General features: G+C 31.9%; 5 protein-coding genes across 5 annotated transcripts; 3 read left to right on the top strand and 2 right to left on the bottom strand.

Moving 5' to 3' along the window:
* Positions 1-1,216: 1,216 nt before the first annotated feature.
* Positions 1,217-2,322, bottom strand: Tsp_06911 (26S proteasome non-ATPase regulatory subunit 10). Its single transcript, XM_003380713.1, has 7 exons — positions 2,260-2,322; positions 2,135-2,236; positions 1,982-2,080; positions 1,735-1,881; positions 1,516-1,685; positions 1,354-1,435; positions 1,217-1,291 (listed from the first exon to the last, which is right to left on the bottom strand). Exons 1-7 carry the CDS (start codon positions 2,320-2,322, stop codon positions 1,217-1,219), a joined length of 738 nt encoding a protein of 245 aa, XP_003380761.1.
* A 1,995-nt stretch (positions 2,323-4,317) lies between these two features.
* On the top strand, positions 4,318-5,279 carry Tsp_06910 (NADH dehydrogenase [ubiquinone] 1 alpha subcomplex subunit 5). The gene is made up of 3 exons (XM_003380712.1): positions 4,318-4,341; positions 4,396-4,623; positions 5,178-5,279. The coding sequence occupies exons 1-3, from the start codon at positions 4,318-4,320 to the stop codon at positions 5,277-5,279; spliced, it is 354 nt and encodes a 117-aa protein (XP_003380760.1).
* A 177-nt stretch (positions 5,280-5,456) lies between these two features.
* On the bottom strand, positions 5,457-6,409 carry Tsp_06909 (conserved domain protein). Its single transcript, XM_003380711.1, has 3 exons — positions 6,112-6,409; positions 5,564-5,926; positions 5,457-5,503 (listed from the first exon to the last, which is right to left on the bottom strand). Exons 1-3 carry the CDS (start codon positions 6,407-6,409, stop codon positions 5,457-5,459), a joined length of 708 nt encoding a protein of 235 aa, XP_003380759.1.
* Positions 6,410-8,043: 1,634 nt separating this feature from the next.
* Tsp_06908 (hypothetical protein) lies at positions 8,044-11,335 on the top strand. Its single transcript, XM_003380710.1, has 11 exons — positions 8,044-8,076; positions 8,169-8,277; positions 8,834-8,987; positions 9,116-9,143; positions 9,276-9,329; positions 9,400-9,565; positions 9,645-9,773; positions 9,808-9,867; positions 10,086-10,248; positions 10,690-10,975; positions 11,195-11,335. The coding sequence occupies exons 1-11, from the start codon at positions 8,044-8,046 to the stop codon at positions 11,333-11,335; spliced, it is 1,323 nt and encodes a 440-aa protein (XP_003380758.1).
* Positions 11,336-16,837: 5,502 nt separating this feature from the next.
* Tsp_06907 (protein tailless) lies at positions 16,838-19,220 on the top strand. Its single transcript, XM_003380709.1, has 7 exons — positions 16,838-16,875; positions 17,464-17,620; positions 17,676-17,820; positions 17,873-18,255; positions 18,319-18,441; positions 18,512-18,731; positions 18,949-19,220. The coding sequence occupies exons 1-7, from the start codon at positions 16,838-16,840 to the stop codon at positions 19,218-19,220; spliced, it is 1,338 nt and encodes a 445-aa protein (XP_003380757.1).
* Positions 19,221-19,858: the final 638 nt, after the last annotated feature.

Raw genomic sequence — 19,858 nt, 5'->3', positions numbered from 1 at the left:
TTATTTTGATTTTTAAACAAAATATGGTGAGACATTTTTTAAGTGGAGGAGACTTGTTGGTCGTGCGTGAAACATTTATAACAAGTTACGAATTACGCAAAATTTGTAATGAATTACAAATATTATTATAAATTTTAATTCGAAGCAAATTTTTAAAGACTAATAATCAAATAGATCTACATTTATCATCAGTGTATTTGAATTCAAGCAGCTGGTAAGGTTTCACTATTTGAACACTAACATTGGTAGTTGAACTAAATTAAATATTTTTACGAAATTAAATAATTTGTTAAGGTATTTAACATGAACCGAGGCTTAATAACTCATTACAGTGACTACTGACTCCATCAGTATGCACTTGTCAATGCTGTTTTCTACAACACTTTTGTTCGCATTGTACCCTTTATTCATTAATGGTGTAAAAATAATACCACGTTATCCAGAAACAGAATCCATTATCCATGAGGCCTTGTTTCTCATAAATATAATGAATTCTACTGAAATTCCAGCAAGAGTGTTTTTTCACTTAACTGATGCGTCGAAAAACTTGGAGAATGGTAATGCAATAACTGTACGGTTTTTAGCTACAAATTCCAATTGTACACAACTGGAATGGGTAAGCTTACTTGAATTTCTTTTTTTTCAAAAAAAAATGTTAAATTTTAATTTTAAGATGAGACGTAATCCCAAAGATTGCCGACCAGCAACTACACAAAGCACGTCAAAATTTATTGTTGTCACTGCGACCGGTAAACCTTCGCCTGATGGAAAACTCACCGTAAACGGTAACTACAGACCAGCAAACGATGACGACCTATTAGAAGCTGATTGAAGTAATGATGGTTTTTTTTTGGAAAGAAATAATTTCTATTGATTCTTGATTGGTAAATTGAGATCGCGGTTTTTTATAGAAAATGGTCGATTAAATTGTAAATTTCGTTTTCGATGAATAAATTTTTTCATTTCTCTTTTACTAATATTTATTGCATGAAGTACAGTAAATGCATAATTTTGAATGTCTGAAAATAATGTAAATTTCAAACATTTCAACTAATACTTTTATGCAAAACAATTACAAAAAAGCATGCGATGAAAGTATACTGTTTCCATTAATAATAGTGTAATAATAATAAGAAGAATAATAATGATAATAATAATATTTGCTTGTAATAATAGGCCGTGCGTTCAACAATCCATCACAACGAAAAATATAAATTCAGCCATTGCTATTCACACGTCTTAACAATCGGCTAAGTTCAGGACTTGCCAAATCGAACGGTGTCTTGTTTTCCTAAAGAAAAAAGCACAATTTCCAATCAAATCATTACTTTTCAAATTATAAAAAACAATTACTTTGTTCTTCTTATTAAACTGGGCACCAGAATTTATCAGACAAATTGTTTCATTTTCGTTATTTCCTTCACAGGCCAAATGCCTTCATTACAATAGAGGAAAATTGAAATCGCATACACACATACACATATATATTATAATTTTTAGAAAAGTTACTCTTACAAGGGTGTGTTTCCTTCAGAATCTTGTAAATTAACTTGGCAGTTCTTATCTTCGAGCAACAGTCGAATGATAACTGGACCTCCTTTTGAAGCCACACGATGCAATGGCGTTCCTCCCCATTTGTCCTGAGCGTTTACATCAGCGTTGTGTTCGAGCAACAGTTTCACAATCTGGAAACATTTTTTTCCATCTAAGTAGCAGAAAGCTTGAATAGCTCACATTTGCGTGACCTTTAGAAGCTGCATAATGCAATGGAGTTGTATTCAAGCAACTGCGAATGTTCGGATCAGCCTTGCAGTCCAACAGATATTGAACAACATCTAAACGTCCCGCCGAACAAGCTATAGTAAGTGCGCTCCAACCAAGCTATAATTATTCAATTAAAAAAAATTAAACGTAAAACACAAATGCCGTTAATGATGCAAAGAAGAAGAATTATACAACAAAAGAGAAAAAAATACCGAACCTCATCCCCGTCATTGATATCATTGACAAGAGGGGCCAAGAATTCGATCAAGTTCAAATGACCACCTGAAGCTGCCCAATGGAAAATTGTACGACCATTCTTAAAAAAGAAATATGCAAAAACTACTAGCAACTGCAGGATCAAAACTGAAACCTCATCCTTCACGTTAACCACATCTTTACACTTGTCAACTTCATTTTTCACTTTTTCAAATTTCCCTTCAAATGCATCTAAGAATATTGTTCCTTCGGACATCTGGAAGCAGAATTTAGATAAACTGTCTTTTTCACACAACTTGCACAAACGAAAACAAAACCACAACGCCTATCGTACAGTAACATAATAAATTCTAGTTTTTCATTGTTAAAGAAATTTTTATCTTCAATTTATATAACATAGATACGAATATAAACTAAAATTTTATCTTACGTTTTTTAAATATTAATTTCAACATTTTATGGTGTATCAATGACAAAAATTAAACTGATTTACCAAATGTTACAGTATCTTGTCATGCTTGCTTTTCAATAATCAATGTATATGACATGATCACATGTATATGTTCAAATGGATATCTGTTTGTGTCATTATCTGAGTAGCATGTTTATTAGAATATATCATTAAATAATGCATCATTAGTTGTTGAATTCATTGGTGAATGTTGGTTTTCAAATTTTGTTTTAAAATTGATTACCATTTCACAGTGATCTGAACTGTAGATTACATTTAAATAAAATGAAGCAAACTAGTTCGTCTATAGCTACAAGGTGTAATGTATGGGGTCGGTGAAAATGCTTGGTGAAAAATATTTCCATTGAAAAGATATTCAAAATAGTCTTTGTTTATTTCACGTTGCGCAATCGGAAGCTTCCCAACAAAAGATGGGAAAGTTTTTTATTCTGTTATCCGTATTGGGCTTCTTTTGATGGAAATGAAGAATGTCGAATTTATTACAATTTGAAATTGGAAAAATTCGAAAATCAACTATCATCTGGCTTAGCCAAAGATTCATTCAGGTTTTTTTTACTGAATTTATCCTCATGGTGAAACATTTAACAGTATGAAACTGAAAATGGTGAATGAATATTCGATGATGAACAATAATATTGAATTTGCACTTATTTTGAATCTTATTTTTTGAAACATCCACTCTTGTATGTGGTCGTTATAGAAATGTCAACAAGTTGGTGTTTTATTATTTTTGATAAGTGGTTTCATTTATGTTTTGATGAAAAATTGCTCGCAAAGAAATTCGGTTTAATTCGATGATATCGTAATCAATTATGCCGTGAACAAAGTAGGCAATTTTGAAATGTCTGTGAAACACTTCTCTCTGATATATGTGAAATGTGGTTGAAAAATAAGGACATTTTTCAGTCTAGCCAATTTTGACATTTGTTACGCTTGTTCGCTTCAGCACGTCAACAACAATCGCTCCGAAGACCTTAACAATTGAAGCAAGCATCGTTCCAATAAAGCTTCACATCAGCTTTCCAAATTGAACGTTGTTCAATTAATTCGAGATGTTTGAATTGAAAATTTTCCAAAAAATTAAAAAAACAAGCGAACAATTTGCTGTTTTGTTTGTTTGTTTGTTCAGTTCAGTTTGTTTGCTTATTGTTCAACTGATTTTAGTAATTTAGATCATTTATTTTTATTCTGCTTATCCTCTGTTTTGAAAATACTTTCAGTTTTTAAATATTAAGCCATTATTTATTTAGAATTCAGTTATTGAATATTTTTGGACTATATGCTTTTCATCATCCTGCTTAAATTAACAGCGCATTTCATCGTCATTTATAATTTTTAATAACAAAACTAACTCTTTTATAAGATACACTTAATAAGTTATTTAAAATGTGTCATACATTTCTATTACAGTAATATTGATGATGATGAAGAAACTTATACTGTAGCTCTGGCAATTTCATACTTTAGCCGATTTGTTGAAATCAATTGTTCTATCAAGCGATTATTTTTCAAATATGATGGGAAATAAGTTTTCATCTATTTGCGTAAAAGTATTGCATAATATTAAATGTGAAAATGCGGCGACTTTTGACGTTGTAATTTATAATACCACTTTGCGCTTTTTAATAGCCACTTTTGTTTTCAGCTTAAGTGCACGATATATTGTTTTTTATGAATAATAAAACACTTTGATAACTGAGGGAATAGGTTCATTTATTGTTGTGCATGCAGAGCGGATGTGTATTTCTGAATTGCTTATATTTATTCTGTTAGCGTTGCCATTTTATCACAGTTTTTAAAGTGGCATTTTTTTAGATTGAACACTTTGAAAGCTTTTTTTTTGAAAATTAGATTTCTCGTATAATATGGCTTCGAGAATTACAAAGCTGGTAAAATTGAGTTTAAGTAATGTTTTGCAGTTATTTGAAAAAAGCATGTTTTAGACAACTGGGCTTACTGGTCTTCAGGTCGTACAGGATCCAACAAAGCATCTTAAAATTATTTATGCCCGAATTTTGAAAGCTTTGCAACATATGCCGGAAAATTCAGAATATCGAAACAGCACGAATAATGTTATTATGAGTCGATTGAACCTGATAGAAACTGAACCAGACATAAGCAAAATTGAAAAAAGCATTGGACTTGGTCAAATTGAAGAAATTATTCTTCAGGTAAGCATTTACATTTTATGTAAATTTTGAAAATTGCTAACTGATGCTGATAGCGTTGTAGTGCTATTTATATCTGTTTTTATAAGGATTGGTAAATGTTATTTAACATTCCACTTTTGTTTGCTGATGTTTGTGTAATGATCAAGTAAAAAAATTTATTTTACTTCATTATATTAGTTGTTAGTTATTTAGTAAGATTTTTTTGGTTTGAGTTTTTTAATTGTATTGTTTGCATACATTCTGTTTCATTAATCGTAACTACGTTTTGCGATGAACGTTAACTTTAATATTCATGCAGTATTTTTGTTCTTTTTATTGATAGTTTTGTTTGAATTTTATACCTGTATTCTGCGTTATGCCGTTTTTAATTTTTGCAAACAAAAGCTGAGATAATGGTATGGTAAAAGACAACTTGTTGTTGATTAATGGAATTTTCCGTGTTTAATTATTTTTTATTCTGATTTTTTTCAGTGCATTTTACATTTAATGTAATGCATATAGTGTTTTGTTTGCTCCAATTTTTAATTAGTTATTTTTTCCTATTTGCACTTCAGGCAGAATATGAACTTAACCTAGCTCGCACAATGTTGAAATATAGACCTTGGGAACCGCTTACTGCTAACGCCAGTGAAAACCAATGGAAGTGGCCTGTGTAGATGAAATGTATGGTTTCTTTTTAGGTTCACAGATTTATACTCATATATTAAAACAGAGCTGAAAAATGAGATTCGCATTTTCATATTTCACATCTATTTTAATTGCAAAATTAATTTATGCATGTAACAAGTTACGATGCGGTACGATAAATCACAAATAGTATGGGTGGTAGCTGTTTATCCAAGCATGCCTGAAAGAAGTCCCCCTGGTCCTCCTCCGGGAGCTGCAAAAGCATAATATTATTCAATGTCAATTCTGTTAAATGCACTACAACTGAACTTACAGTATGCGCAGACACCTTCATCAACGTTGAAATATAAACCACTGGGACACGCGATGGATTTCAAAGCTCCGCACAGTTCCATATTTGGTAATGGAGGTTGAATCATGTCTGCAGTGATTAAACCATCTAAAAGGCTTTCCGGATTAAGTCCGGGTATGGGCAATGGAATTCCCATTGAAGCGAATCCTTGTGGAATTGGCATCACAATTTTAGAAGGTATTGATGGTTCACATCTCAGATAAGCCATGGGGTTGTCTGGATCGATAATGTGATTGTCTACCTGCCAGGTGCAGGGTTCTCTTTCTTTTGGCGGTGGTGGAGGCTTTTGTGGACTGGCTAATTTTATGCCTAACGCAATGACTTCTGAAAGGAATTTTTTATAAATAAACAACGAAAAAGGTATATATATATATATATATATATGTGTGTGTGTGCATTATGTAAAAGTTATTCATTGAGTAATTGTTTTCTTCTCTTTAGTCGATTAGTTGAAGCACTGTTGTTCGAATGATAAAAGTTAAATTGTAAATATGCATATCGTCGCATACCTAATGGACAAGGCATCAGGCCAGCTGAAAGTATTCCCTGTAAAGCGGAGAAACCTGGCATGGATGAAAGTCCTGGGATGCTTGCTAAACTGGAAAGAAATCTGAGTTGAACGCCATTCGGCGTCTGGTGATCAAACTGCTGATTGCCTTGGAACAAATTTTCAAACACTCTGCTGTTTCTGAATTCACCGTTCGTTTTTGGATACATTACAGCAGACATTCGCAATGAGCGGTCTATCATTTGACCAATTTCTCGCATATTCCTTTCCGATCCTCTGCCTTCAACAACAGTATACATAATTATAACCATATTATATTACATTATATTTTTATTACATTTTTTGTTTAATTGTTTTCTTTTGTTGTTTATTTATTATTATAATTATTTTATTTTAGGAAAAATTGTGTCCGAGTAATAATAACGATTATTATTAATATTAATGCCGAAATATGTATGCTGAATCTGTGTTGTAATGTTATTAATGGTCAGGCAATTTTTTTTATTCAGTGGCAATGGAGATGCATCTGTTGAATTATAATAAGAAAGAAAGTAAGTAAGTAAACAGATGAGCATTTTTTATTTGTTACATTGTATTCAAATACGATGCATTTTTTATTTTAAAGTGTACTGTGATTTAAATTGATATGAATGACAATAGAATATTACTTACCATCTGTAGCTGATATTAAAATTATGAAAACTGCTAGAGTTAAATAACCCATAAAGGCTTTTTTTAATGAGCTGAGCAGTAAGGCAAACTGCTTTCAACAGCTAAATCCCTCTAAGAATTCACTTCTATAGTATTTTATTGTTTGCATTTTTAATGTACATGAATGAATGACGTAGAAAATGACAATATTAAGAATTATTATCATCAGATGCTGTGCGTAAAAATTCCATCTATTATGATTGTACGGTATTTGTAAAATGTTTAAATGTTTAAATTGCTTGTTTTCACTGGAGGTGGGTAGAAATGACTCAAGTGGAATGAATAAAAATTACTAATAAAATTGACTTTTCATCAGCTAATCAATTTATTGTTAATGTAACTTCGTTTTCAAAAGAAGTTCTGTATTTTTGTTTTGAATATATTATTAATTTTATTTCAATCAAATTATTAAATTGAGAATAAACAGAAAGTCATTTTTATTTCTATAACGTAATTATTAATTTCATTGCATTATAAATTTTTTATATTATGCGATGAATTGTTATAATGAATATGTTAGGCATGTTTTATTATTATTATTATTATTATTATTGGTAGTAGTAAATTAAACCTGAATATATATCGAAGTAAATTGAACAATTCTTGATAACTAAAGTGTATGGTTGAAATTTGTCGGTTTTTATTACTTTAGCTTTGTTTAATATTAATGCAATTTCATAATTGGCACAGAAAGCAGTAATCTTGTGCTTAATTATTTATTTTTTTATATTATTTTATAATTTTTATAAATATAAAGTTTACGTTTTCAAAGATTAATGGCAGAAATGGTGTTATAATGTATACTAAGAAGCAAATGTTTACACATATACAGTTACTTTTATACTATATATGTATAATAAAGCATTGAATATGTTTTTGAAATGGAAATAGGATAAATGGCAAAAGAATAAGTAATAAATATAACACGTGAATGACTGAAAATTTTCATATCAATAAAAATTATTGGTAAATTTCAAATATGAAATTGTTTGTTTTCTATTTCTATTTCCACGCATGCAACTGATTTGCAAATTTGCTGTATTAGTGAGGTTTTCATTTTGCATGATTCAAGTAATGTTAGTTTATCACCAATTAATTTGATCCGCGTTGTTTTGAATACATCTGGAAATTTATTGTGCAATTCTGTCAGAAGCATTTTATTCAAATATTATTCCACGACTGGCATTAGCCGTGTGTCTGTATCTGTGTAAAATTTTATGAAATGCAAACGACGACGAATGTTTCGAACATCGAAGTTCTATTAACACTGTTGAGCAGGAAGAAAAATATGATTCTTTAAATTGAAGAGAAAAAAAAACATTTGTATGCAGAAAATGAATTTTTTAGTTTCTCTTCTGCTATTCTGATGAAACACTTGCAATGGACAAGCGCATGTTGGCTTTTCACGAATATTTGTTTTCAATTATTTTTTTATTCTCTTTGACAAATAATACAGGTATGTCTATATGAGATTCTTTGCTTGAATTGATTTTCTATTCTTTTATTTATAAGCGCTTTATTTATAAAGTAAAGACATGACTTAAAAATGTAAAATAGTGAATTTTATTTCGACGTGTTTTTCAGTGCTATGCTTTTGCAGTGTTGAATAGCTTAAATAAATTTAATGTATACGTTGCATAATTTTTTGAAATTTAATTTAGATCTACAGTATTAATGAAATTTGTAAACTGAATAAATGATGCTTTTCAATAATGCTAATAATATTCATGTATTTATTTTTACAGAGCATGTTTTTTTTATTTTTTACAATTGTCATTTTTGTCAGAATTATTTGTCTAGAAATTTCTGCCAATTTTGTGCTTCATCCTTCCTTTTTTATGCAAATGTTAGAAACACAATTTGAAACGAAGTAAGCGATGGAAAAAGAATTTTTTCTCTACTTGGATTTATTGTTAAATAAATGACTGTTTTCATATCACAGCAATATTCAGTTATTAAAATTGCATCGATATGTTTTATTACTCTAGAAATAATGTTTTGTTCATTTTCAGAATTCAGTTCCGCTGCTCCATTATCTGTTTTATCACAGGAAGGAGTTCGAGCTCTTTTGGGTCGCCCATGTGATCCATATTTGTCCTTTCCTCTGCCTGTGAACAGTAGGCAATATGTTTCATGTGAAACGTCGAAAGCTTCAAAAATTCAGAAGTAAATTCTCTAATATATATATATATTTACTGTTTATCCATGATGGATGTTATTTGCTCTTAATATTTAATTCAACGTTCATTTATTTTGTTAATACTTCTTTTCTTATAATTTTATGACATTTCAAGTACTAAGATGCCTCTGTGTTTTAAAGGTGTATATAAGTAAATAAATAAATATATGGATTTTATGTTAGTTTTTTAATATAATGTGAAGTGTTTTTTAAAGATTACAAAGTATGAAGTATTTTTCTGAATTTGTGATTTATCAGTGTTATTATGATTGTAGATCATCATCGCACAAAGGAATTTGGGAAATAAAACAATGCCTGATAGGTATGAGGTATGATGCGTTGAGGAGGTGCTGTTTGAAAAATTCAAATGACAATACTTACAAAACAAAGAATTTGAAGTCACAGGCACAAATTGCAGTTAAAAATGCAAAAACTGGAAGCAGTTCCTTGATTCCTTGTTTCTCAGAAAAGCAAAAACCATGTGACGATGGTGTTGACAGATTTACCGACACTCAGCAAATGAACTCATCGAAAAATTGTCCATTTGGGCAGTTTTATAACGAGGGTAATAAATCGTGCATTGATTTAGGTAATGTAAATGATTTCTTTTTCATAAAATGATAAAACTGATTTCATAATTTTAGGCAATTTGCGTTACTTGTTTGCATTAGTTCCTATCATGCCTCGTCCTGCAGTATACCGACCTTTCATCCCTGGTAGAAATATTCCTTCTTACGTTTATCCACCTGTGCTTCAGAATTTTAACTACTTTGGTGATTTTATTTATTTATTTATTATTTTTCTAAGATGAAGTATTTCAGGATGTAAGCCGAATAACTGATGTACAACTTTTAATATATAATATCAGTATTTATTTATATATGTTTTTTAAACAGGTTTTGTTAGTTTATTTTTTATGAACTTTTGTCATATGATTTTTTTAATTTAGTAGCTTGCAGAAACGTTTAGATGATTAACTATTTTAGTCTATTGAGACGGATATTTACTGATACAAGATAATATTTTCAAAGCATAAGAAAAAAATTCTTATAATGTAATAAATTAATTGCCATTTTTTCTTATAGCTCCTCCATTTTTGCCTGGTACTGGAGCTGCACCACAGAGAATACCAGCGCAAATAATACTGCTTGGTGAAATAATCGACTGGCCTTCGTTTGGTGGTGGTGGTGGTGGTGATTTTAGAGGTTATGGACAATATGGGGCTACACCCTTTAGTGGTGCTTCTTTGTATGATAATTTTATGTTTACGCAGCCTTATGCAGGTGGTGGAATGTGGTCTTTATTTTAAAAGAAACTGATAGGTAACGTTTTCGTTTGTGTGTAAACAGATGCCGTATTATGTTGTACATTTATTTTTATTACTACGGAAGTTGTTCAGTTAATAAACTCTTGTAATATTTTTAAAGTGCAAAACGGTTTTTTGTAGCATTCTACTGATGAATCTGGCTTTTTAAATTATAGCAGTTGGTTTAATTAATGGAATAAGTTTTTTCAGTAATATTTCATGAGAAAAGCACGTGTTTACTTGGAATAAACTGTTGTCATTACTGTAGATATTTTTATTTAAAGAGAAAATGAACAAGCATTGATTAAAGAAGCATGCATTGAAGAAAGAACAAACTTTTTAAAGTGGAATGTAAAATGAATGCAATTAAAATATTTTTTTAGCCCAGGCATCACAGACTTTTGTCAGACAATGAAGAAAGACTATCTACTAACAAAGAAATACTCGAAGGGCATATTTTTTGGAGAGTTGTTTCCGTGTAACAATGCCGTTGTTCCGTATTTGGTGTTTTCCAGACCGTCAGCAGTGAAGAGGTGCAAACAAAAAGTGTGCAAATCGCTGGTTTTTCAATTGATAAAACATCACTGCTCAGCTAAGCGGCCATTGAGCAGGCAGCGTGCTTTTAACCGATCGACCACTTTTGGCGGCTCAGGCGCAGAAACGGTTCAAGTGTGCTTTTGTTGGGACAAAAATACGGCCGGCTGCTTCTGTTGTATAGGGTGGAAGCTGTTAGCCAACCGGCAGCCTTGCCGGCTTTTGCATGGAGGTTAAGTGATTTAGCAAACAGTACTCTTGTGATAATCGACTAGCCTGGGAGAAAACACGTCACTTCTGATTGTCACCTCTGAGTTTCTGTGATTATCTTTACTGTATTGGTCTGTTTTGCAGGTGTGTTTGTTCACACATTTCAACGTGAACAACTCGCAAAATTGTGCGTTGCACAGATTTTTCAATTGTCAGATACGACCAGGAATTAAGAAAAGCATCAAAATAGCCTGTAACAGGCGACCCCTTTTGACCATGACGTGATTAAGCAAACAGCGAGCCATAATCGGACCAGATCAAGGCTGACAGGACTGCAAAATTGTTGACCTGAGCTCTTCATCTCTTATACTTTTCCAACTCAGTGTCACGATGATACTTCTTGTCATTAATACCGTCTTCATTAGAATGATGCAGTTCAAAAATATTTTCATTCTGAAATATTCCTCATGTTAAAGCAAAAAAAGAAAAGAAATAGTTGTCGTTTTTAGGAATGATGAAATAAAATTTGGAAAGCTGCTCTTTTTTTTTGAATTTAATTGTCATTGTTGCAATGCAGTTTTTACTTGTGAAACGTTGTTTTATTTATGTACTTTTATTTATTGCTTAAAATTTTTTTGTAGTTTTCACAAGAAATCGAATCTGAATGAAAATGATAAAATTCTTTTAAGCTGAACGTGTTTACCAATATTTGTCACAGAATCTATTCACTGTACGTAAGTGATTGCATTCAATTGTGCAAACATACTGTGAATGCGTTTAATGTAGTGTGAAGACATAATTGTGATGTGGATGTAATTTTTTTTCTCTTTGAAATACTGTCAGAATTTTGCATAGAAGATGTTGAGTTGTGAAGCTAATTTTTATATAAGTTGCACATTGCTTATTGCTCAGTTTCGATTTTTTTTCAGAATGGTTCAGGAAAAACAAAAGACGTGATAGTAATTTTACTGTCGGTGAAATACCAAATTTAAACTGAGCCGGCTGGTTTAATTCCAATTGGTGACGGGTGAACAATTACTTTTTGTCATGCAGTAACGTGGCGTGCAAAGGTACAGTAGGGTGACGTGCATATTATGACCAATCAGAATCAATTATCAGTCCGGTCGGCTGGCACAAGCAGTTATAGAAAATTTGACGGCATCAAGAGCGCGTGTTAACCAGCTAGCAATTAGCGGAGCTGAAATTAGCTGCAGGGATTTGGTCATTTCACATCGACGCATTCAACCATGAGAATGCGCATATCTGATCAACAGCAGTGTCAACAACGCAATGATTTTACGGATGGTTTGGTCGATGATTTATGCAGTTGACACTTGCACGCCTATCAGATTACTTATGTATCTGTTGATGTGGAATAAGTGCTAAGATTTAATTTGAGTACCTAATAAAAAGTTCCCTTCAGATTTCGGAACACTTTTAATAAGCGACAATTGACGCTGTAGAGAGATATTTTCTCTATCAATATTTTACCGATAAATTTTGCTTTTTGATGCATATTTGTCAATAATGTAATAATAGCATGAAAAAGTACTTTGTATTAATTTGAAAGAAATATTTCAATATTTTCTTTCATTTCAGTATTTCAAATATTTTTTGAAAAGCACTTGTTGAAATGATAATGATAAATGTGAAAATAATTTGCATTATGCAGAGAGTATGCAAATTACCTTTATTTGTTATCATGAATTCTTACTGCTGATGCTAAGTTAATTTTCTTTGATAAGAATGATCATTGCTTGTTGCTGTGACTGTTTGGTCTATTTTATTTTGTTTTGTGAATATCCTTAATTTCTTTTGTTTTATTGCTTTTATACATGCGCATCAGTTTAGAAGTTTATTCTTCTGTTTTAGATATTAATTTCAAAAAAAGAATTTCCTGTTTGACGTGTGTAAATAACAAGAAATGCTGGTTATAAGTATGCTTATTTTGATTTTTATGCTTGAACAGCATGAACAATGATTTGGCATGAGCATGAAAATTATGTTTGTATAATTGAATTCGTTCGATAAAACTTTTAAGAGAAAGGTGCTGCAGAAGCGATAAACATTTTGTCATGTATCGGCTCCATTGCGTCTAGTATGCCTGTGACATTGATTCACATTTATTGCTTAGTCAGCAAATCACTCCTATCTTGACCGGATTTTAAATCCGCTTTTTTTCTGACAGTAAGCCTTATAACTGTCAGGCGATGCTCAATTGATCTTGTCCGATATGTCGTTTGAGCCAGGGCTGTGAAGTGCCAGCAGCTGTGATTGCTGTGAATAGAACAAATGTGTGGGCGGTGAGTTACGGTAATAAAGATGCGACTACTTTCATAAGCAGCAACTTGATTAATTATGGACATATCATGCGAGCAGATGTCTGACCGATGATGTTGTGGAAAGAAGAATGGTATGCAATTCCATTTCTCAGTAGCTGGACAATATTGGTCCGCTTAGCCGCTGGCTACAGACCAACCGGCGATTAAGCATTCATCAAGGGCTGCTGAAGTGCTTTGGCAAACAACCGGCCGGCATTGCCGAACAGAGACTAAAAACTGACCAATCAGCATTTATTAAACAATAATTCCTGATACTGCCAGTTCAGTGGCTATCGACTTGCCAACAGCTTGCATTCTAATAAACGACGACTCTATTCGCTAAACTCCTATTGACAACAAGGGGCGGTCCATGAGACTGTTAGCCAATCACCGTCTACGTCGATAAGTCAGTCACTGTATCAATTAGTCAAGTTAGTCAGTAGCACTTCGGCGACTGTAACTTCACTTGCTGCTACTATCCCGCATCATTGCTATCGTTTCCGGTGTTCAACAAAAACAATGGCCACAGTTACATCAGGTAAGTTTATTTTTATTTTTACTTTTTAACTTTGTACATTTGGTTTATCACTAAATATGCATTTTTATTATCGTCAGACTTACAGATGTCTGATCATAATGTGATTATTATTTTCATGTTTTGTTTTCGTTTATGAACTTAAGTACCCTTTATCATTATTATGATAAATATCATTTCAATTCAATTCTTAAGGTGGATAACTTCATTAAGCTTCTACATAATTTACACACAGTTTCATATTTGTTTCGTATAGTTGCACACTTTTCATATTCACATGATGACAAGCATGTAAATGTTGCTTTTCTTCTTCCAATTATAGCAAAATATGTAATGTGAGAGTTATATTATGCTGAAGAATGTATTCAGAGCTTATTTTTTTTTTATTTCCAAGCAAGTTCTCATATAATGGGAGTGTGAGATATTAAAGTTTTAGTTTTCTTTTTTATTGTACCAAACTAGCTACGGAATACATTTTAGTGGTGTTTCATATTGCATTATACAGAATTTAATTTGATTTGTGCATTGAAGTTGTATTGTTGTGAGCCTATGAACGAAAGAAACTTTTTTATTGCGGTAAATTTTACGTCTGCATTATGTGAACTGTAAAATGTTAGCTATATTATAGTGAAATTAACAAAGTATAAGAGCGAATAAGGCGAATTCATAAGAGCATGGATAAGAGTTTGATTGATCTGGGTATTAATGAAATAAATGGAAACACCTTTTAAATCTGAAAATGTTAATGATCTTTTATAGAAGTTTTTTTGTTTGGTCATTTTGTCATATATCACATCATTTCAAAATAAGCTTATCTGAAATTTCAGCATCAATTTTTAACACATTTGAGATTTGGAGTATTCTTTATGAAATTGAGTGTTTGTGCATTTAAATTCTTCAAACAATCAAAAAACAGTTTCATCAAGGATGCATTTGCTTTTACTTGACTTTATAAAGAAATTATTTATCCAGGAAGTGAAATTTTTAATCATTTCGAATTTTCTTGCAAAAACAAGAATTAGTTTTTTGGATTGTATAATTTACAGTAGTATTTCCGGTGATATAATGTTTAGTAAATTAAACTTCCGGTCAGCTTAGTTAGTTTACTTTAAGCTGAAAATGCCCAAAGTGATCATATTTAGCCTTGATCACGTCCCGTCGCGTAAGAAAACAAACTTGGCTAAATGTTTTTTTGACTAGCTAGTCAATATACGGTGGTCCATTACCTTCAATTAGGGTGACAATGACCCCCCTAGTATGGACCGTTTAGCACTAACAAAAGCAGAAAACGGAAAAGCTGACCGGAAAGAAGCATAGCCTGAGGTAGGCTTCAGCGACCCGACCTGAACTGTCTGGCATGCTTGCGCTGAATAATGGTGATAATTTTATGTTTACACGGTGGTCATTAAGCTGTACAAACTCTATTGTGTGCTGAGTGTATCATCAGACAATGCTCGGCAGGCTCACTTCCTCCGCTTCGTCGGCTAATGTAGTTTGTGTGTTTATTGGGCGAGAAAGAGCAAGCATCATTCCAAATTTTGCTACATTTTCCTGACAATGGAACACCTGGAAAGGGTCTTTTAGGAAGCCATGTTATCATAATCACATATAAACACACCAATCACGCATATAGTTGATTAGCAGTTATTAATTTTGTCCGCAACGGTGAACTGAATTGAGTTGTTTCTTCATTGACACTTAACTATTAATAATGATTTAAACTGTCAAGATGACAGATTAAAGGAAACTAAATAGAGAAAAAATGAAAGTAATTAAATATAAGATGATCAGTTAAACAACATGAGAGTTAAACATTTTAATTAATAGTTTTAAATTTTAATTCCATATTTAAAGCAAAGACAGAAAATAGTAATATTACGGATGTAACGAACTAACGTGCAGACAGTTTGTGCGTATAGCATTTGAAATTTTTAAGCAATGTGAATCATATTCATAAATAACAAAAGAAAATGTTTGTGAAAAAGAATTATAACATTGCATGAAATATAAATAGAATAAATTTATTTGTATTTAAATTATATTTGAATTCATACTGTTGTGCTTTATCATTGTCAAGCACGCTCTATCACGAGTGCTTTAGCAAAGGAGGCAGTGATTTTAAGGAGGGGTCAATTGGTTGCCGAAAGTTGAAGTGTTTTTGTTACCATTGTGCAAACAAAAATTTGCTACTCTGTAGTTCTATGACAGGAAAGGAAGTTTTTATACTGAACTTCTTTTTTCTTCTTAAAATTGAACAATGATGTATGCAGTTCATGAATTAGCTGTTTAAATAAAAAAAAGAAAGTAATAGGGAAGCAGTTTTGCAAATTATGGAAATGAGCAGCTTTTAAAAATAGGAATTATCGACAACAGGGTCTGTTAACCTGAAGGACGTTGAAATTAAAGAAAATGATTCCTTTTTTGTAAAAAGTATTTTTTTACAGTAAACAAGCAAGAATCAGCTGAATTTTATTGCATTCAGTTTCTGATAGTTAATATTCATTGCACATTTTTTTACAGTTAATGCAAATGTGTGTGCAATAATGCATTGATGTACATTTTCAATCATTGTAAAATAGAGGAAATATATGATCTTACATGAAAATATTTTGCACTCTGTATTAAACTTTAGATTATTCGTTGTTTTTACTTAAATATTTAGAGAATTAACTAATTTTTTGTTCTGATTATTTTTAAAAGAATAAATTAATTTCAGTTTGATATGAGAAAAGCAAATAATTACGTGCTAAAATATTGCAAAGTAACTTTGTTAATAACTTTGCGTTTCGATTATTTCGACAAAAAATTTCATTACTTTTGTATGTTTTTTACATTTGCTTTTAGTTTACAAATACAACCTTTTGTTCTTTGACAGAATCTTTCTAATTCTTTCATTTATAATTTCGGTCGTGAAGGGGGCAGCTTTTAACGATGAAGTTTGCTATCAGAGCGTTTAGATCGATTAAAAGGTAAATGGAAAATCGGGAACGTCCATATTTGACACTGCTACAGGCACCTTCGTGCATTCATCATTAAACTGCTTTTGGGTCGAGTCGGAATGCATTAGGAGACCGGAATCGAACAGCCTGGAAAAGCGGCAGTAATCAATGAAGCAATCTTGATTGAATGACTGAGAAAGCGCAAAGAGGTCAGAGAAAAAGCCCGAGAAAGCCAGTCAAAAGCTACCGTTGTTAGACTAAATTGGTTATGTGTTTTTCATCTGGTTGCCTGCAAATCAAAATTAGCTGTTAGACATGACCACTTATGAATTGTGGCCATTAGTTTTTGAGCTATTTCATTATTTTGTGAATAATTATAATAACGCTGTAAGCAGTTATTTACGTTCAGAATACACTGGAGACTCAGAATTTATGTTCACTTTTATTTCTAGAATAGAATGTTGAAATTATTTACAATCTAAACTAATTTTAGTGAAAATTGTTAAATTAATTTAAACTTTGACTAATTAAAATAAATGTCAAATCTTAAAAATTCGAAAAAAAATTAAAGCAGAAGTAGAAAAGTATGAAGTTAATATGGAAAATTCTTTTTTAAAGTTTTATGAAAATTTGTTTTGAAAGTATAGACTTTTTTCATTTCATTTCTTGTGTAGGTCGCATTTTGTTGGACATACCGTGCAAAGTATGTGAAGATCATTCATCAGGGAAACATTATGGTATTTTTGCATGCGATGGTTGTGCTGGTTTTTTTAAAGTAAGTTTAAACAGTAAGCAGTAATTGTAAAAAAAACTAAAAATACATTTTTAAGAGATCAATTCGACGAAATCGACAGTATGTATGTAAAGCAAGGGGTACAGGTCAGGAAGGAAGTTGTACTGTGGATAAAACACACCGTAATCAATGCCGAGCATGCAGACTTAGCAAATGCTTGCAGGTTGGCATGAATAAAGAAGGTAAAGTAATTTATTATTTTGAAATGATCAGTCAATTTATGATTATTTTTAGCTGTTCAACATGAACGTGGCCCTCGCAACTCAACCTTGCGTCGACAAATGTCACTTTTTTTTAAAGGAGGCACATTCGAAGATCTTAACCAACCAACGACTATACAACTGAATAATAAACCGTTGCCTGCATCGAGTTCGAGTTTGGAATTGGGTGCAGTTTCAGTTCCAAGTGTTGCGGCACCCTCATTGGCAGTTCATTCGCTGGTGCAAAATGCTGCACCGTATTTGTTTTTAAGCCCAAGCTGGCGGATGTTCGGCGGTGCCGCACTGCCTCCCCCAGATTCGCTCAGTTCCCTCACTTTACCGTTCTTGTTTTCCTCTTCTCAGCAGGTGCAGCTTCAAGCTCCTGCTGCATCACCGCCTCTAACAGAAATGAATCAGGTAAGAGAGGCATTAAGTGAACAGACTGAGTGGGAGCGACAAGTTCGGCATTTGGTATTTCAGCCTTCAACTTTGGCCGTCTCCGCCAGCAAAGCGCTTAAAGAACAAGCTGCTCGTCTTTTGTTTCTCATAACCAGCTGGCCACGTACAATACCACAGTTTGCCACATTATCTCGTCCTGAACAAGTAATAATACTTATTTTTTACGCATGCTTAGATAAATAAATAAATATATATACATACATACATTGTTTAGGTGAATATTTTGGGAAACAAATGGCACGAATTATTTGTTTTGGTTGCTGCCCAGTTTGGTTTGTTCCAAAATGCTAATGCTGTTGCAGAGCTCACAGGCGACAAAGAGACTGCTGTGGCTGAGGTGAAAACATTGATTGAAATATGTACAAAATTTAAAGAAATGCAGGTAGACCCGGTAGAGTACTGCTATCTGCGAACAATAATTTTACTCGGAAATGGTAAGTTACATTTCAAATATAAACATTTAAATATGTTTTAATTGTTATTAATTAAATATTGTTTTTTTTCAAATAATCAAATAACATTGAAAATTAATTTATCTTATCAGTATTTTTTTATTAATAAATAAGAAAATAATACATTTTATATCATAATTTATTATAAATGAAAAAAGGAAGCTCTTTATTTCTTATTTTCATTAATGAATTAATTCAGATAAAGGTGGAGAAGACGGGATACGACTTGGACTTAGTCGTTATGAACAGCTGCGGTATCCGTGGCAGACGTTTCGTACGAACCACCTGATTGCTTTGTTGTCACTGGTGAAAAGCCTTTCAAGCGATCTGATTGAGCGATTGCTATTCAAAGAAGCAATTGGAGAAGTGCCGATTAATCGACTTGTCTGCGATATGTGCTTTTCTCAGCCAGCCAGTCCAAATCAAACCACTGCGTTTCCTGCTGCCCTCCAAGCACAAACAAAAAACTGATCAACAATAGTGAAAATTTATCTAAACAGAAAAGCTAAACTGCAATACTTTTTTTCCTACTGCTGCTGCTGCTGCTGCTGTTGCTGTTGTTGTTGTCTTGTCTGTGAAGCACACTTTTATGATTTCAATTTTTATTTATTTACTTATTTTACTGAAATATTTTTGCTTTTGTGAATGAAATGCGTGAAATTGCATGAAGTTCTTTTTTCACAATCATCTGAGCAGAAGTATATGATGGAAGAAGCTGTTCAAGCAAACTAAAAGTAACTTGCAAATTTTATCAGGCAAAGTAAAGATGAATTTATTGAAACAAATGTATTTATTATTCACTGTATTATTTATTGCAAACTGAATGTAAGTGAATAAATAAATTTGAAATCAAGAGCAACAAAAAATCACAAACAGTAAGTTCATTTATTTTAGACATTTATCAAAAATTTGAAATTTGAAATGTAACAGCTTAACATTTCATAAATTCAAAACATCGCAATGATTATTAAAACTTTAATTATTTCAATTGACTTTAAACAGAAAATGAATACAACAATTATACCTGAAAATGAGTTACTGTAATGTTGACTTTAAAATTTCAGTTAGCCTTGAAGTAACTGGTTTGTTCATTTTATTTCAATTTTTTG

This window comes from Trichinella spiralis, assembly GCF_000181795.1.
Source record: "Trichinella spiralis strain ISS 195 chromosome Unknown Scfld2, whole genome shotgun sequence".
NCBI lineage: Eukaryota > Metazoa > Nematoda > Enoplea > Trichinellida > Trichinellidae > Trichinella > Trichinella spiralis.
Note: the sequence above shows the minus strand (reverse complement) of the source record. Positions and strands in the feature narration are given on the sequence as shown.

Bases quoted from the DNA above. Each gene is read 5' to 3' on its own strand.
- Tsp_06909 (XM_003380711.1), bottom strand. From the start codon at position 6,409: ATGTATACTGTTGTTGAAGGCAGAGGATCGGAAAGGAATATGCGAGAA. The intron at 5,927-6,111 runs GTATGCGACGAT...AATTCCTTTCAG, and splicing joins CCTGATGCCTTGTCCATTAG to AAGTCATTGCGTTAGGCATA. The intron at 5,504-5,563 runs GTAAGTTCAGTT...ATGCTTTTGCAG, and splicing joins TGAAGGTGTCTGCGCATACT to CTCCCGGAGGAGGACCAGGG.
- Tsp_06907 (XM_003380709.1), top strand. From the start codon at position 16,838: ATGAAGTTTGCTATCAGAGCGTTTAGATCGATTAAAAG. The intron at 17,621-17,675 runs GTAAGTTTAAAC...TACATTTTTAAG, and splicing joins GTTGTGCTGGTTTTTTTAAA to AGATCAATTCGACGAAATCG. The intron at 17,821-17,872 runs GTAAAGTAATTT...GATTATTTTTAG, and splicing joins GGTTGGCATGAATAAAGAAG to CTGTTCAACATGAACGTGGC.
- Tsp_06908 (XM_003380710.1), top strand. From the start codon at position 8,044: ATGCAAACGACGACGAATGTTTCGAACATCGAA. The intron at 9,868-10,085 runs GTATTTATTTAT...TTTTTCTTATAG, and splicing joins ACTTTTAATATATAATATCA to CTCCTCCATTTTTGCCTGGT. The intron at 10,249-10,689 runs GTATGATAATTT...ATATTTTTTTAG, and splicing joins CCCTTTAGTGGTGCTTCTTT to CCCAGGCATCACAGACTTTT.
- Tsp_06910 (XM_003380712.1), top strand. From the start codon at position 4,318: ATGGCTTCGAGAATTACAAAGCTG. The intron at 4,342-4,395 runs GTAAAATTGAGT...AGCATGTTTTAG, and splicing joins CTTCGAGAATTACAAAGCTG to ACAACTGGGCTTACTGGTCT. The intron at 4,624-5,177 runs GTAAGCATTTAC...TTTGCACTTCAG, and splicing joins TTGAAGAAATTATTCTTCAG to GCAGAATATGAACTTAACCT.
- Tsp_06911 (XM_003380713.1), bottom strand. From the start codon at position 2,322: ATGTTACTGTACGATAGGCGTTGTGGTTTTGTTTTCGTTTGTGCAAGT. The intron at 1,686-1,734 runs GTGAGCTATTCA...AAATGTTTCCAG, and splicing joins CTTCTAAAGGTCACGCAAAT to ATTGTGAAACTGTTGCTCGA. The intron at 1,436-1,515 runs GTAAGAGTAACT...ATTGTAATGAAG, and splicing joins TCTGAAGGAAACACACCCTT to GCATTTGGCCTGTGAAGGAA.